General features: G+C 34.7%; 2 protein-coding genes across 3 annotated transcripts; both read left to right on the forward strand.

Moving 5' to 3' along the window:
- The first annotated feature begins 1,486 nt into the window (after nucleotides 1–1,486).
- Nucleotides 1,487–12,955, forward strand: LOC132306856 (probable galacturonosyltransferase 6). 2 transcript variants are annotated; one of them, XM_059804423.1, is made up of 9 exons: nucleotides 1,487–1,925; nucleotides 2,066–2,100; nucleotides 2,439–2,480; nucleotides 2,582–2,732; nucleotides 2,825–2,898; nucleotides 7,121–7,353; nucleotides 8,293–8,650; nucleotides 10,997–11,521; nucleotides 12,456–12,955. In XM_059804423.1, the coding sequence occupies exons 1-9, from the start codon at nucleotides 1,814–1,816 to the stop codon at nucleotides 12,729–12,731; spliced, it is 1,806 nt and encodes a 601-aa protein (XP_059660406.1). In that variant the 5' UTR covers nucleotides 1,487–1,813; the 3' UTR covers nucleotides 12,732–12,955. The 2 variants fall into 2 exon arrangements, with proteins under 2 accessions (XP_059660406.1, XP_059660405.1); XM_059804422.1 differs by having other exon boundaries at nucleotides 1,488–1,925; nucleotides 7,118–7,353.
- Nucleotides 12,956–13,345: 390 nt separating this feature from the next.
- LOC132306857 (photosystem II reaction center W protein, chloroplastic-like) lies at nucleotides 13,346–14,140 on the forward strand. Its single transcript, XM_059804424.1, has 2 exons — nucleotides 13,346–13,541; nucleotides 13,656–14,140. The coding sequence occupies exons 1-2, from the start codon at nucleotides 13,445–13,447 to the stop codon at nucleotides 13,970–13,972; spliced, it is 414 nt and encodes a 137-aa protein (XP_059660407.1). The 5' UTR covers nucleotides 13,346–13,444; the 3' UTR covers nucleotides 13,973–14,140.
- Nucleotides 14,141–17,309: the final 3,169 nt, after the last annotated feature.

The following is a 17,309-nucleotide window of genomic DNA, read 5'->3' on the forward strand; positions in this document are numbered from 1 at the left end:
TTTTCTTAAGATATCTAATTCTTCCGTTCAAGTTTTTTCTTTCCCTTCCATTCAATTTTTTTCTTTCCTACCAATCAGAACATTAATCTAATACTTAATATGTAGAGAGCTAAGAACTAATTTTCACCCAAAAAAAAAAAAAAATGGTACAACTCAAATCTTCTTATGTTTAGAGGACTTAAAAGATTTCTTCAAAATAATAATAATAATAATAATACATTGGCTTTGGTCATTTATTCATCATCTTAGGTGCGAACTTTGCTCACATAACTCTCCAGTCTCATAAGTAATTAAACTTGTGCTGACCATGGTATATAATGACCAATCACATTCGGGCATTCCCAAGTCTCCACGCAAACCCCAAAAGGGCCCAAAGGCCCCAAACTATATAAAGTGCCAAAATAATATGTACACACACACACACACACATATTATACGAATAACACTGATATAGCACCGACCTAATCTGCCTAGTGGAGTTTCTTACAAATAGGTGGGCTCTATCACAACTGCAATTGCTGGTCCCCTTTATGTGAGACACTCAACTTATAAATCTCTATTTAATTTTCCTTGTATAAATCATTGTAATCGTAAACGTGGCACATTCGAGCATTTTGTAAATGTGATATATTTCACATTTGTGTTGTAATTCTCAATGAAGTAAATTGTTTTATATCATGGCATGTGACAAAATTTTTGGAAAATATGTTTGGTGTACATAAAATTTGAGTTTTAGAATTGAAATTGATAAAATTAAAAAAAATAAGTTAGAAAATTAAACCAAAATTTTCTTTAATTTCATGTGCCGAAACACAACATAATGCTACTTTTGAGATATTGATGGGAAGGTATCACCTTCTCATGCTTATAAGTAGTGATAAATCCATTAAAATAAATGCGCTTTTAGTTATGACACAAAACATAATTGATTAATGACACTAATAATATGGAATTACCATAAGCTTTTCTCGCTTTTAAGATATGTGAAAAAGTAAAATGATACATATCCTTTAATAAATCTCTTGATTTATCACTCAACCTATACAGCCTTGGAACTACTTTTTTGGAGGAGGCAAAAAAAAAAAAAAAAAAAAAAAAAAAAAAAGAAAAGAAAAAAACCCCAAAGTGAAGCTAAAAAAATTGTTATGTCTTTTTAATGATTAACTTAGGGTATTAGGACATATGATGTAGTCCAATCACAAATATACAAATAATTTTTAATTACAAAATTTAAAAAGTAATAAATAGGGATAATAACTTTTTTTGGAATAAATTTTATTTATTACTTTTTATAAAATAATAATAAAAAGTAGAGGCTTTGGTTATTTATTAATCATCATCTTAGGTAGTTAGGTATGAACTTTTTGCTCACAAATTCTCAATGTAATTAAAATTGTGGTGACTATGGTATATGGTGGCCATCACATTCATGCCCCATCACCCATAAATGACCCACCATCATCAATGGTCCTTCTCGCGTTCCAAATCTCCACTCAAACGGCAAATCCCAAAACTATATAAAGCCCCAACATAATACACCATATATATCATAAATCGTTGCAGTCCCGAACATGGCACATTTCTCTCCTCCTTCACCGCTCTCTTTCTCTCTCTAAAACTCTCTCTTCCCTCTCTCTAAAAACCAACAAAGTGAAAGGCGATTTTATCAATAACGTGTAAAAGCAAGAAACGAGCAAAGAAAACCTAATCTCTCTATCGAAGTAAAGAATCTTGATCTGAATCTCGATGAATGTTTGAAAACCCTAGAGTAAGGCATCCGTTTAATCGGCGGATGTTCATGAAGTGATCATTGATGAAGCAACTCCGTCGATGCACGAGGATAATCATCCTCTCTTTGCTTGCTGTTTCTGTGTTCGTTCCAATGTTTCTACTCTCCGATAGGCTCAAGACTCACACTTCTGACGGTAATGTTTTTGTGCATATACATGTGTATATATTTGTATATGTGATTGATTACAAGATGAATTATATTTTGTTAGCAATATATTTTGGTTTGTTCTTACTCGTGTGAATGTTTGGCTGTTTTGTGAATCTTTTCTTGCAGCATCGGAAGTGTTCAGTGAAGATTTAACGAATATTGTATGAATTCCCCTCTTCTATAGCAATCGTTATTATCCGTATTGCTTTCTTGGTGTCTGTTTGATTATTGCTAATTTTATGAGGAAAATTAAACAGATATTCTTGAAAATTCTTTATATGTTGTTTTGTTTTGAGATGAATCAGAAGCTCATCTGAATTAAGTCAAATAGTTATATAAGGTTCAATTGTCAGTCCCTAGTAGTGAATTACAAAATTCAAAGTTCTTGTGTATTGTCTTTATTTTATTTATTTATTTTTCATCTACTTCTAAGCAACTAACTGTAGTTTAGATGTTTATCTAATAGATATTGAATTCTTTGTTTTGATTTTGGGTTCAGAAAATCAGGACAGATGCTCAAAAACTTAACGCGATTGAGCAGGTAATTTAGATTCTGTTTCTTTTATAAGGGTTTGTCTGGAAGATTTAGTATTTGTTTTTTTGTTCTCATTTTTATGGAGTTGGTTCTGCTTTGTGGTTTAGGAAGTGGTTGAAGGCTTCAAAGAGCCGACATCTGTTGTGTACAAAGATGGAGCTCTTAAATCAGTAGTTAGCTACAGTTCCACTGAAGAAAATACTGAAAGTGAGGAAACAGGAAGTGCCAAAAGCAGTACTAATACGCCGGAAAGAAATGGTTGATTTCATTGAATGTGCTTCTTTCATTTTTCAATTCTTATTCTCATCTGTTCTGACTTCAGTTCTATTTTCTCTGGGTTCATCTTTTAGGAACCAATCAAGATGCTAGAGAAGCTAATCATCAAAATCAGCTGGGAAAAGTATCTTTTGCATCTGATGGAAACGTATGATATCTGAATTCATATTGTTGATAATTTTAAATTTGGTGTAATTTTGATTTTTGTATGTCCTCCACGAGAGTTCAAGCCCCAGCGAGTATATTTACGAATACGAAGAAGTTAACTTTAAAATAAAAAATCGTAGATCAAAATCCTATCTTTTGAATTCAGAAGATGGAAAGAGCTATTTCTTTTGGTGTTATAACGAATCCTTTGTAATATGTATTTCTTTTATACTACTTGTTCTGGAGGTATACCTTTTAATTGCATAATATATGTCGTTTGAGCGTCTAAATGTGTGGTTGACTACAGACAAGCCTGACAAGTTTACCATGTGCTCTTTTAGCCTGGAGGATATGGTTACGTGCTTGTTAAAATTTAAAAGGGGAAAAGAAAATTTCTTGTGAAGTCATTTACCTAAATCAAATTTAAGATTATAAAGTGCTGCAATTTCGGGGTTTAGGATTTGAATTTTCTTCTGGTGGTCATTGTTGAAATATGATCAGTTCTGCCATGCACGAATGCTGATTTGGTACCCAGGGAATTCCACCACCCCTCCCTCTTCCTTTTAAATTAAGGCAGTGAACGGCATTGCCCCAACAAATATATAGAACAGTGAAACTTGCTAAATTTTAGATATCCTGAATAATAATATAATTGAAAATGAGCCTCTAGTTTATAGGATTTCAACCCTACTTTGATAAGTACATGTTTTAGGTTATTGAACTTATTTCAAAGTACTCAATGGTTTTATTGAAGAATTTATATTTTAAATTACTATTTCATAGCCAAAAAGAATAAATATTTTGTGGAGCATGGCTAAACTTCCTGATTGAGCCATTTCATTTCCTTCTCTACCAGTCCTTGAATTCCTGACCTAAGGGTTGACACAAAAGCCAACTCCTAAGCCAAGAGTGCAGAAGAGGACCAGTTCTGATTGAACATTTTAACCATCTGGAGAGAGAGGTTTTATATTTATAAGTAATATAGTCAGCTTAGAAGGCTCTATAAGATCTACTTTATTTTGTGTATCCGTATGAGAAAGACAATGCATAGTTAGATGGATGAATAGAAAAATCTGTTGCAACATGAAGTGCTCAAGACTGTTTTTAAATAAATTCTTAAAATAAGTATATCTGTCATCAATGCATACCTCACTTTGGCATGAATAAAGCTAGGAAGTAAACTAAAATACGTAAACCCCCTCTTTTTTCTTTCTGATGTGGACACCCTTTTCAAATGAGTTATGTGGGTGTAGTAGTATGAGTGCTTTTTAATGAAATCTAACCAAATAAGCGATTAAAAAATGAAAATGGAACTAAATACTAAATATGCCTATAGATTAAACTGAATAGTTTACTAGTCACGTGCTTTGGGGAAAAACAAGTACAAGATGCACTCATCAGTGTTCTTATGTCTCCTTTGTATCTCTGTTATACTTTGTTAAAGCTCATTTAGGAGTATGTTATCACTGCTGACATCACTGCAAATAATTTGACAAGATAAATAAAAATAACGGCCTCTGCTAGCTGTATCCTTATGGACACAAGAAAAGAATACTAGATGCATGCGTCAATGTTCCATGCCTATGTTGCAGCTGTCTCCTTACTGAAGTTCAATTAGGAATATGGCAACATTGCTAACAAAGAAGGAAAGACTGATACATGTGATGGGGAGTCTGTATAATCAAAAGCTTACATTACATTGATCTTACCATCATGTTCCAACTTATTTATCTCAACTGATTGAATTTCGAGGTGAACATGTGGGTATTTGTAAAAAATGTTCAGTTCTCCACTTTGAAAGTCAATTAAATCTAATTTTTGTCGGTATATGCAAGAATCATCCTTGTGCTCTTGGTGCAGTTGACAAGATTTTTTATATATCTTATATACTTGATGATATATTTATTGAATTTTATTAGTTTCTTAACTTTCTTCGGTTATTTTTTTAGGTAATTTTGTTGCTTAAATATTAAGTATACAAATGTTTAGGTTCTTCTTCTTCTTCTTCTTCTTCTTCTTCTTCTTCTTCTTCTTCTTCTTCTATTTTGATTCTACCTTGATTGGGCTGCGTATCCTCTTATGATTTTATTTATTATTATTATTATTATTTATTTATTTTTATTTTTTTATCTATTCTTAAATCCCTACAATTATAATTTTTTGAATTATTTTAACCTCTCTATGGGTTGTTATAGTATATCTTTTAGACCCTTTTATTTCTTTTCTTCTCTTCTTTTTTATTTATTTATTTTTTTTTTGGTAGAATTTCTTGCATTCCTATTTGCTGCATGCGATCTACATCAGGTTTTCTGAACTGAAACGAATTTACTATGAAATACTAAAGAAACTCTGGAGTTTGTTAAGTTATCATTTTTTTAATTTTTTTTAGTTATGAGCCTTTGTGGTACTAATTTTATTACTCTTTTTGTCGTTATTATTATCTGTTTCTACTTCATGATTTTTCCTTTCTTTTGCCTTTTTTTTTTTTTTTTTTTTTTGTTCAAAGTGTTAATCATTGCAGTATTTAGAGGCTGAATACCTTGATTGGGCTGCCTGTCCTCTTATGATTATTTATTTATTTTATCCATTCTTAAATTCCTACAATTATAATTTCTTGAATTATTTCAACCTCTATGTTTTTTATTTTTTATTTTTTTTCTTATTTGCTGCATGGGATAATCAAGATGTCCCCATATTTAGTTTGAGGAATTTAGGGACTTTTTAGACATCAATTGTGATTTTTCCAATAGAGAAGAACATGATATTTAATTTTAGTGTTTGGCTGTACATGTTTCTTTTAATGTTGAACTATACTTGAGAAACCTTTTTTTTTGGGAAAAAGGATAATAATATTATAAGGAGTCTGTTTAGAAACCTTTTGAAAGTCTCAGATATTTACGACATTGTGTGAACTGTGATACTGTTTTTGGTCGGTCTTCCTAAAGTTCTGGAAAGGAATTGCATACCACAATTGCTTGGAATAAACGATATGGAGACCTTTAGAATCCCTTGCTAAGCTTGTTTCAAACAAAAAAAAAAATCACTGTTTTCGGACTTAAACCTTCAAAGGCACACGAGATTTCTGAATGAGAAATTGAAGAATTTACAAACCACAGGGGAAAAGAGAATCATTTACTACTATATTTGAGAATGAAATGGATATATTTTTCGTTGTTCAAATTTGGCCAGAGATAAGATTTTTTTATTTTTTTATTTTTTTTATTTAGAGGAAGATATAGGAGATAAGCTGTTCTGGGGCTTTTATTGTGGCTTGAAAGGTTTGAATTTAAAGGTTCATGGGAACTGAGCTGATTAATTGAGTGTCTGATATGAGGAAACTTTGAACCGGTGATGTATATTCATTATGTTTTTTGGGTTCATGGGCACAATTGTAAATCTTTGGGACATCTTTTGGACTTTGTGGATTGCTTAAAGTTATAGTTGTCGCCTTTGGCGTCTTGTGTATTCTTTTGGGAGCGCTCCCCTCTTGAGCGCCTTTATGAAATCTTACTTATAAAAAAAAAGGTCTGTCCAACTGGTGACGTAACATGTCTGTCCACAGTTCTGTGTGGATTTAAGTACTTTGAAACATCCCTTTGAATGATTATGATATTTTCTTGGAATAATAGGTGATGAGGATTAGGATGGGACCGACGTGCGGTGCACAATCTAACGTGTTAGTTTTTGGATAGCATTTCATCTTCATATTTTACTTAATTTTAGATATTTGCTTATTTAAAATTTATATTTTGGATAGCATTTCATCTCATATTTTACTAAGTTTTGATTACATTGTTTGTTGAGGCAATGACCTTAGATAGAGCAGCATTCACGTAACCGACCCAAGTAGTTGGGTTGAATTTAGTTGAGTTTCTTTTGGGTGATTATTTCGTTATTTTCCTTATTTTAGTTGACTATATATTATGCCTTTGTATAGTGGGAACTGGCTTTATTTTGATGAGTTGTTTGCTTTAAAGTTTCTTGTTCTCTCTATTCTTTTTCTGTTTACCTCTTGTTCTCTTTCTCTCCTCTTTTTCTTCCCCCTCCTCCCAGCTTTCTTTCCCCTCCTACATCAGCAGGTTTCCCTCCTCCTCCTCCTCCTCCTCCTCTTTATTTGTGGTGTTTGTTAGGAAGCTATTCAAAGGCTTGAGTTTGTTGCGATTATTTTTTATCTTTTTTCTCCTTGCAGCCTGAATGTTGTTTTGGTTTGCTTTATGTAGCAGGAACAATCCAAACAGGCAACAGTTAGGCATGATCAGAATGTGCAGTCCAAGTCGCAAAGGCCAAAAGATGTGAGGATAAAACAGATGAGGGATCAGGTGATTCGGGCCAAGGCGTACTTGAATTTTGCTCCACCAAACAGCAACTCCCAATTAGTAAGAGAGCTGAGACTACGTATTAAAGAGGTAGAGAAAGCTGTGGGTGAATGCACCCAGGATTCTCAGCTGCCTAGGAAGTAAGGCATTTCTTTTATTCTGTCATACTATAGCATCTCTTCCCCCTTCTTTCTTATCTATTTATCTCTTCTGTTTTGTTGGTGTTGTAGAAGTTGCCCCACCTTGTTTAGAGTTGAGACCATTCGCATCCACCCCTCCCCTTGCTTATAAACCTGGTGAAGTGAGCTAGTATCTCGCAAGGAGTTTAACCTGGACTTTTGGGTTCAGATTTCTAAACAACTTAGCTACATGCCTACACATGTGGAGGGCTCATTATAAGCATCTAATTGCTGAATAATTTGACATAGTCCACATTGAGGGTAATACTAGGGGAAGAGGAAAGACCAAAGTTAATGTGGGTAGAGTTAGTAAGGAAGGACATGATAGCATGCGGATTGACTGAGAATGTGACCTTAATTAGAGCAGAATGGAAATATAGGATTCATGTAGTTGACTTCAAGTAGTTTGGAAATGGCTTGTTGTTGTTGTATATTAATTATTAATAAATTTATGCATGTATGTGTATATTTTCTTATAAAAGCATTTGCACATGGTAAAAAGAAATACAATGTTCATATTCTTACATTGAATTAAACAAATTTTGAAAAATATTAATCAGGAATTACATTGATTGTTTCATTAATTAGAATCAAATTTTTTTTTTTTTTTGTGTTTTAAAATCCCGACTTGGATTTTTTATCCTTTGTTTTCCACTGATGCAGCTTTACAAACTCATGAGTACACGGTACTTGAACAGTTGAACTGGACTAAAAAATATATATTTTTCAAATAGTTACTAAGAACTGTGCAGACGATTATTATGTTATGTTAGAACCAAATATAGTTAGTTGGTTTCATGTGAGATGTGTAATTGAGCAACTGTGTACGATAGATGCCCCTTGTCATTTGAAGAGTAAGACATATCTATATTTTGATCTAACAAGCAGAAGACTTTTCAGTGCTCTGCAGAAGATGAGATCCATGGAGGGTTCATTGTCAAAAGCCAGCCGCATATACAAAGATTGCTCTGCCATGGCTATGAAACTGCGTGCCATGACTCACAATGCTGAAGAACGGATTAGAACACAGAAGAATCAAGTGTCATATCTTGTTCGGCTTGCCGGAATGACTACCCCAAAAGGCCTTCACTGCCTTTCCATGCGACTGACTGCTGAGTTCTTTGCTTTACCGCTGAAGGAGCGGGAGCTACCTAACCAACACAAACTACAAAATCCAGATCTCTACCACTTTGCTGTCTTCTCTGATAATGTTCTGGCTTCTGCAGTGGTTGTGAACTCAACCATTAGCTCTGCTAGTGTAAGATTCCTGATCTTTGTTTGTACCATCTCTCGTGTGTTTGTTTATTTTTGCTTAATCATCCCTGTCTGCATTATTGACATTGAATTAGAATATATTATATTCATTAAAAATGTATATTGATATTTTTATAGTAGTATAGGACCATAGGTCTGTGTGTGAAATTTAGAGAAGAGGATTCATATAAATTAAACGTGATTAATTGTCATTAAAAATGGAATAGTTGATTAATTATCATTATAATTGTATTCAAAAAACAAAAATGTACCATCTCTCGTGTGTTTGTTTATTTTTGCTTAATCATCCCTGTCCTCATTATTGACATTGTATTAGAATAGATTATTTTCATTAAAAATGTATATAAAAATAAAAATGTTTAATGATATTTTTATAGTAGTATAGGACCATAGGTCTGTGTGTGAAATTTAGTGAAGAGGATTCATATAAATTAAACGTGATTAATTGTCATTAAAAATGAAACAGTTGATTAATTATCATTAAAATTTTATTCAAAAAACAAAAAAGTTGATGGACACTGTTTGTAAATTGAAAATTTATCATAAATATTTTCTGTTATTAACGAGTGGAGAAAATGCCCAGTGAAAGGTCACGCTCGTGCCTATTGGAGGATAGTTCCACACTGTGTTTGGTGGTGTATTTGGAGAGAGAGAAATAGCAGAAATTTCAAAGGAAAGGAATCAACTTTGGCGAACTTAAAAATTTATATTCTTCGTTCTATTTTCTGTTATGTGAAAGGAAGTGTTTGCTCCTCGACTGATGACTTAGTTGATCTTTTGGACTCTATTGGTCCTTAGGTTCAATTATCATTTTTTGTATTAGGGACGCGTTCCCCTTTTGAACGCTCTTCTAATCGACTTTACTTATATATATATATATCATAAATATCTTCTTCTTTTTTTCATTAAATAATGTTTATAAAAAATAGGAATTAGATTATACACATGGATTAATTAATTATTAAAAATGTATAAACTAATTAGTATTTCTATTATATTCATAAAAAAATGTCACTGACATTAATATAGTAGCACAGATATCCACTTCTTCTTCTTCTTCCTTTTTTTTTTGTTTTGTTTTGGCTAGAGTAAATTCCTCTGGGATGGTATGCAATGCACGTTTGTTGTGCAAACTGTTGTAAAGGTCCCACTTGCATAACTATCTGATTATTTAAGTAGAACTTGAAACCTGTAAATGCATTTATATTGTTTATATCACAGTATTTTTATTTTTTTTATTTTTTTTTATGGCTCCATCGTTTGTGCACCCCAATTTACATATTCCGATACTTCATGGACGTCCATAATTTGAAAATAAATTTAGTTATTTGAGATATTTAGCCAACACTTTGGGACAGTTCGCTGACAATTTGTGGACATTTGACCGACACTTACCAGGTATCCTTAACACAAATCTCATATACCACAAATACATCTAGAGGAGCCATGTTCAGCAATCTTGAAAAAAATATGAAGACTTCTCCAAGTGTCCAACTTTTTCCTTAAGAAATGTTGACATTGTACACATGGTCACAAGTCAAGCCTAGAATGATACTTTTTTATACAAGAAAAAAATATAATTTTAATGACAAAGTAGTAAAATAGTAGCCTTTATATTATGTTTTAAATTATGTTGGAGTAAATCTCCTTATATAAATTAAAAATTATTTAAAGTTCTATAATAGTCCTACTCAATAGAAGTATGTAAATAAAAAATTATTTATTATAGTTGTCTCCATGCCGTATCCTTGACCTATATTTCTAGAAATTGACTTGCCAATGTATTGGTGCTTTATCATGTCCGTGTCCCCCCTACTTAGGTCTTGACCAGATTTTGTTTATTTGAACCCCTGTTTAATTGTGAAAGGACCATTGTGTCCTTGTCTAGATGTCATTGTTGTTCGTGAACTAATTCACATGAATTTGAAGTTTTTTATTGGATAAGAATATGCCTTTCCATGTTGATGGTTTGCCAGTCTTTCAAAACTTTACTTCAGTGGCTCTTGAAGCAACTTGATTTGTTGTGATGTCGATAAAATAAAAGTGGGAATGTGAAAATTTGTATATATTTGGGTATGTAAGATAATCCACAATATCGTTCAACTTATCATGCCAAATGTTCTCTTCCATACCTCTTTAGCCCATAATGCTGTTGAAAGATATTGATGATCGAACAGATAACCCCTAAAGTAGTAGAATGATATTGAAATCATTCATTGGTCAATTAATTAGGACCAATAACTAACTTTTACCAAGAAATAGAAAATAACTGCTGTGTACTTAATGATACATTGAATCAAAAGTGAATTGTGTGCTTGAATATTCACAGGAACCAGAGAGAATTGCCTTCCATGTAGTGACCGATTCTCTCTACCTCCCAGCAATCTCAATGTGGTTCTTACTAAATCCTCCAGGTAAAGCCACAGTTCAGGTGCAGAGTGTAGAAACTTTTGGATGGTTGTCCTCCAAATATGGTGCAACATTGCAAAAGAAGAATTCCCGTGACCTGAGATACACTTCTGCTTTGAATCACCTTCGTTTCTATCTGCCTGATGTTTTCCCTATGCTGAATAAGATTCTGTTCCTTGACCATGATGTGGTTGTGCAAAGAGATCTAACAGGACTATGGAATCTCAATATGATGGGCAAAGTAGTTGGAGCAGTGCAGACTTGTCCGAAAGATGATGAACCTTCATTCCGTCAGATGGATACATTTATCAACTTCTCTGACCCATTTGTGGCAAAAAGGTTTGATGTCAAGGCATGCACTTGGGCATTCGGGATGAATATATTTGATCTCAGAGAGTGGAGGAGACGCAATTTAACTGGGCTGTATCACAAATATTTGCAACTGGTATGAAATTCATGTGTTACCATCATTATCTTACTTGCATGCTTATTTGCGCTTGGATTATATTTATTGACATCTTAAAACATTCAACTCTTCCTCTCATACGTCCCTTTTATTGGAAAGATCCAATAGTTCTCCTTAGAAGGATAATTTCATGCCTTCAGTTGAGTTCCCACTTTAATTTTGTGCCTTCAGTTGAGTTCGCTCTGTATTTCTGTAATTTTGTATAAAAAAGTGTAGCTCTCTGTCTTTGAAGGATCTATTTTCTGCTTTGTGTTTCTTTTTTACTTTTTCATTTAAAAATTCCTTTCTTGTGCTTCTTCACAACTCTTATATGCGTGTGTATTTAGTGTGATAAAAACTTATACTATTCATTACTATGCTACAGAAAACAGTGTTGATCACAAAGATTTGTACCACGTGTTTCTTTTTTGGGTCCATTATATTCTTATTATATATCATAAATTACCACTATGTAGCACATGTGTGTTGCATATTTTGTGCAAATAATGTAAACCTTAGGAAAGTACCCAGTATGAGGCTCCAGTAATCTCAATTAATGAGATCATATTGGTGATACCTTTTCATGTAATGCAGCTCATAGTAGCCTCCCATTAGTACTCTTGTATATACATTATTCTTGTCATATTGGCTTCTTTGATCTTTCAATTCTCATTATGTAGTTTCTTTGTTGTAATTTTTGGGTTGATTGTACCTGAAGAATATTCACGTACAATACTGTATTTTGTTCATATATGTCCAAGTACTTTTGAGTTTTAAGTCACCAGTTTAGATGGATTTTCCCTCTGTAATTGGTGCATGGATGCTTGCAGAATATCGGAAGGATTGTCTATAAAGCAATCCTTGTCATGAGTCATAGTAACTTCGGTCCAAGCACTCATCTAATATCCAATACTTGTTTTATTGGTTGGTGCAGGGAAATAAGAGGCCATTGTGGAAAGCTGGTAGCTTGCCCATAGGTTGGGTCACCTTCTACAAGCAGACAGTGGCGTTGAACGGCAGATGGCACGTCCTTGGGTTGGGTTATGACTCCAGTGTCAGGCGGAGTGATATCGAGCAGGCAGCAGTCATACATTATGATGGACTTTCGAAGCCATGGTTGGAGATTGGGATCGAGGAGTACAAGGCGTATTGGTGGAAACATATTGACAATGAGCATCCCTACCTTCAACACTGCAATATCCAAAGCTAGTTAAATCCCACATTAGAACATTGAATTGAGTCAAAAATTTTCCGTGTAAATTTCAACTCATTGTTTCTCCATTTCTCATTTTTCCGGCCGTAAATTGTCTAGGAGCTGAGTCAGTTTTAGCAATAACGGGGATGAAAAAGCCCCTTGGGGTGGTTTAGTGCTGGTTATTTTGTGTGTACATAATTCATTTCTAGAATTACTCATTTTTTTTTTTTTTTTTAAAAGTATACTGATCTAAATTCTTTAGATATTAACCAGGCTCTTAAGAATATTCTGTTGGGAAATGCTTAACCCTAAACAGGGTTGTGGTGATGTTTGGTTTGGAGGTTAACTCAAATAGCCCACTTTTCATGGCCAATGATAATGTTTTTTGAGGCAGGAAATCGAAGATGAAAGCAAGTGGATCTTTCTATTGAGAAAGGGGGTCCACTAGTTTAATGTGACACCTAGTTCAGGCAGGTCCAAACTGCCCCTTTGGCTTGGGGTTGGGGAAGTATAGGGATGATGTGACACGTGGAGGAAATTGATTGGCTTATTGAGGATAAGAAGCTCTTCCATCTATCCATATGCTTTGTGGTGCAGTGGAAATGACAATGATATTAATTTGTATATTACATCCCAATGTGTATGCAATAAACTGATCCCTTGGCTACAACTTCTAGCAGTGGTAATTGTGTGCCAGATTTATTTCAATTCTCAATTAGATCACAAGTATGGCCACCATAACTGCTTGCAGTCCAACCTCATCAATTGCACTCACAAGTGTTGTGCACAAGGGTTCATTGGTGGTTTCATCCTCTCCTGTTCTTGGTAAGTGTTGTGCACGATAAGCTTACTTTTATTGTATTTCTTGGAAATTCAACTAGAAAAAGACCTAGAAACTTATGGGTTTGTTAGGTTAAATTGGTTGAAATTTGTTTACAGGGTTGCCGGCAATGGCGAAGAAGGGAGGAGTGAGATGTTCCATGGAGGGAAAGCAGCAGCCATGTGTGGAGGAGAGCAGCTCAAGTTTGGGCATGGGTGCGTCGTTGTTTGCGGCAGCTTGTGCCGCAACCGTGTCGAGCCCTGCCATGGCTCTGGTGGATGAGAGGTTAAGCACAGAAGGAACAGGGCTTCCCTTTGGTTTGAGCAACAACCTGCTTGCTTGGATCCTCTTGGGTGTGTTTGCTTTGATTTGGGCTCTCTACTTTACCTACACTTCCACCCTTGAAGAGGATGAGGAGTCTGGATTGTCCCTCTAAATTCCACAATCAAACTCTTTCTCTATCATCAACAGGGAATGTTGAAAATTGTGTTTAGCCCTTGTAGTTGCATCTGTTGTATTTCTCAACTTGCTTCTTAATTGATGAGTTTTTCACTCATATTTGTATAGTCGCCTATAAAAAATAAATCCACTTTGAACTTCTGAATTTCCTTTTGTAAGCCTAGCTCCATATTGAAATATAATATATATCTAGAAGCAAAAGTGAATTCAGAAGTATGGTGGTTTGAATGACTTTTACTAAATTGTTGAAGATGTGATTTAATCAACCCATTAAAATCCTAAAGAAAAGGGAATGGAAATCTTTGTGATACTTGCGGCAGTCAACATAAATCAACCGACACCACCAATGGCTTTGATCGCATGCTACTTTTTCGCGTCTTAAAAAAATAATATAGAGTTCAAGTTCCACAGACACATTCGAGTGGGAGTTAAGTTTCTTGTCCAAAAAAAAAAAAAAAAAAAAAAAAAACCCAAATTCTAAATAATAATAATAATAAAACACAATGAAAAAATATTCTGATTTAGAGGAAAGTTTATGGCTCATAATATCGCTTTGCATTACTTTAATATAACTTTAGTGTTTTTATAAAGCTCAATGGTATTAACACATAAGAATAATAGTAAAAGGACAATATTTAATTGCTCATACTTCATACTAGTAAACAAATGAACATATTTTTTTTAATTATAAAATCAAAAGAATAATTAAAAAAGAATATTTACATTCTCACTTATGAGTATATACTCCCATCACAATGATTTTGTAATTAAAATGTATGTATCTATTTGTTATTAATTCACATTTAAGGTCCGAATGGAATACATTCTCATCAATGAGGACCTAAGTTTCTCCATATTAAAAATGGAGACATAACTTTCAATTATTACATGTTGAGATGTCAATTATCCTGCCGCCTGTCCATTCTGACCTTCTTTACGGTTCAAATTTAAAAAAAGATTTTTATTTATGTGACATATACTACTATTTAGAAAAGGGAAGTCTGCTCCAAACCGACATCCCCAATTTTTGATATGCCAAATCAAGTTCCATTAAATTTATTTATTATTTTTTATCTCTGAAAGCTTAAAATAAAAACGCAAACTACAGTTCTCAACCTGGTCTCTACCAAGAGAGATCTTTTTTTTTTTTTTGCCTTGGCAAACAAACAGCAAGAAAAACCAAGCTAACAATCTTTCGCTGCTAGCTCCAAGATATCAGCTAGAATATGAATTAGATCAATATCACTTGAAATATGAGGCCGTGAAAGTTGAGCAAGCGTATGGGCGATTCCATTGCCATGCCGACAGACATGACTAAGAAGAGAACAGGAGAACCGCTCCAAAAGCACTTGCACATTGAAAGAAACAGAATGAATCTCCACCGGACCGGCATCCACGCCATTAACCGCCTAAACCACCAACAATGAATCACATTCAAACCAAACCCGATCATAACACAGAGACAATGCCCACAAGAGAGCTTTTCGAAGAGTTATAGCTTCAGCTTGAGAAGCACTAGACGAAGTAAAAGGGGAAAATACCACCGCATTCAGAATCTGACCCTGTGAATTTCGGAAGACTGCCCCTCCACCACCAACTCTGGTCGATAAAGAAAACGAAGCATCCACATTACATTTAACCATATCCATAAGAGGAGGAGACCATTGGACAGGGGAAGGAGAAACGTGGTAAATGGAGCACCTCCCTGGGAAGTAGGCACCAGAGAATGACCCGTAGAAGTAAAGGCTTCTTTGAATTCCCAAAACTGAGAGGAAACCCAGGAAACAATACTCAAAGGGGATAATAGGTCTTAAGTAACCTAGGGCACACAAGCTCCACCTCCATACCATAAAGTTTGAGAAGACAACGCACTGGAAGAGCAGACTGACAACATTTCCACAAAAAATGCTAGATTTTAAGAGGGACGTTACATTTCCATAAACTGTTCTAACCATTCAAATGTGGATAGTCGACTGGATGACGATGCATAGAAAGAGAATCACTTGCTCTGAACATGCGGTTAGCTAAACGATAGGCAGAGCTAATAAAAAACCTACCCAAAGTCTCCTCACCCCAAACTAACTCATACTCCTTAGAGCAAAAACTGAAACTACAAGCAAGAATATTAGCCATAACGGACGATTGAAATAAACAATTAAGCAAGTCCACGTTCCAACCAGTCCCAGAGGAATTAAAAGGTTCATGCACCATATTGGGATTCCCCTCAACATATGGGCGAGGTAGAAGGCCAGAAATACCAGACACCCATCGGTCCTTCCAAATATTAATAGAGTGACCATTACCCACCACCTACCGGGCTCCAATACCCAAGAGAGATTGTGAAGACCAAATATTTCTCCAAGCCCAAGAGGGGTTAGACCCCAATGGCGCATCCAAGAAAGAACAATTGCGAAAGTATTTGGTTTTAAAAAGCTTGAAAGCCAACCCTTGTTGAGTAACTTAAAAATGCCACCCCTGCTTAGCCACTAATGCCACATTATACGCCTCAAAATTACGAAACCCTAATCCCCCTTCCTCCTTTGCCTTACATAAGACATCCCATTTGACCCAACTAATTTTTGCAGATTCCCCATCTGATCCCTACCAGAATCCCCTAATAATCTTTCGCATAGACTCACAAAGTTTCCAGGGTAATTGAAAACAAGACATTACATATGTCGGTAGGGCATTTAAAACAACTTTGATTAACATTTCCTCACCCGCAGGAGATAATAGCAAAGACTTCCAGTTGGCCATACGTGTAGCCACACGTTTCGTAATATAATGGAATACATCCCATTTAGAACGACCAATCAGAGTTGGCATTCCCAGATATTTGGCACACAACCCTTCTTCCTGAATTCCCAACAACTGACTAATGCCAAGACGATCCTCAGCACTCATATTTGTGGAAAAGAAAATCGAAGATTTAGAAAAATTTATCTGTTGTCCAGAGGCTTGTTCATACTGCTGCAATAACTTTTTCAGGAATGCAATCTCAGACATAGATGCCTGGGTGAAAACAATAGAATCATCTGCAAAAAATAAATGTGAAATAGAGGGTGCTTGGGGACAAATACGGATCCCAGAAATAACACGATGCTGCAGAGTAAGCTGTAAAGACATGGATAAAGCCTCAGCACACAAAATAAATAAATACGGAGATAAAGGATCCCCTTGCCTGAGCCCCCTCGAAGGACGAAACATACCAACAGGTCTACCATTAATCATAATCGAATACGAGACTGTAGATATACACACATGGATAAGTTGAATCCAATGCGGATGAACCCAATTTCTTGATCATTGCCAAT

The sequence above is a fragment of the Cornus florida genome, unplaced genomic scaffold, assembly GCF_030987335.1.
Source record: "Cornus florida cultivar Cherokee Brave unplaced genomic scaffold, ASM3098733v1 CherokeeBrave_3.0.0_Hap2_Chr05, whole genome shotgun sequence".
Taxonomy (NCBI): Eukaryota; Viridiplantae; Streptophyta; class Magnoliopsida; order Cornales; family Cornaceae; genus Cornus; species Cornus florida.

Bases quoted from the DNA above. Each gene is read 5' to 3' on its own strand.
- LOC132306856 (XM_059804422.1), top strand. From the start codon at position 1,814: ATGAAGCAACTCCGTCGATGCACGAGGATAATCATCCTCTCTTTGCTT. The intron at 8,651-10,996 runs GTAAGATTCCTG...GAATATTCACAG, and splicing joins CAACCATTAGCTCTGCTAGT to GAACCAGAGAGAATTGCCTT. The intron at 11,522-12,455 runs GTATGAAATTCA...TGGTTGGTGCAG, and splicing joins ATCACAAATATTTGCAACTG to GGAAATAAGAGGCCATTGTG.
- LOC132306857 (XM_059804424.1), top strand. From the start codon at position 13,445: ATGGCCACCATAACTGCTTGCAGTCCAACCTCATCAATTGCACTCACA. The intron at 13,542-13,655 runs GTAAGTGTTGTG...ATTTGTTTACAG, and splicing joins TTCATCCTCTCCTGTTCTTG to GGTTGCCGGCAATGGCGAAG.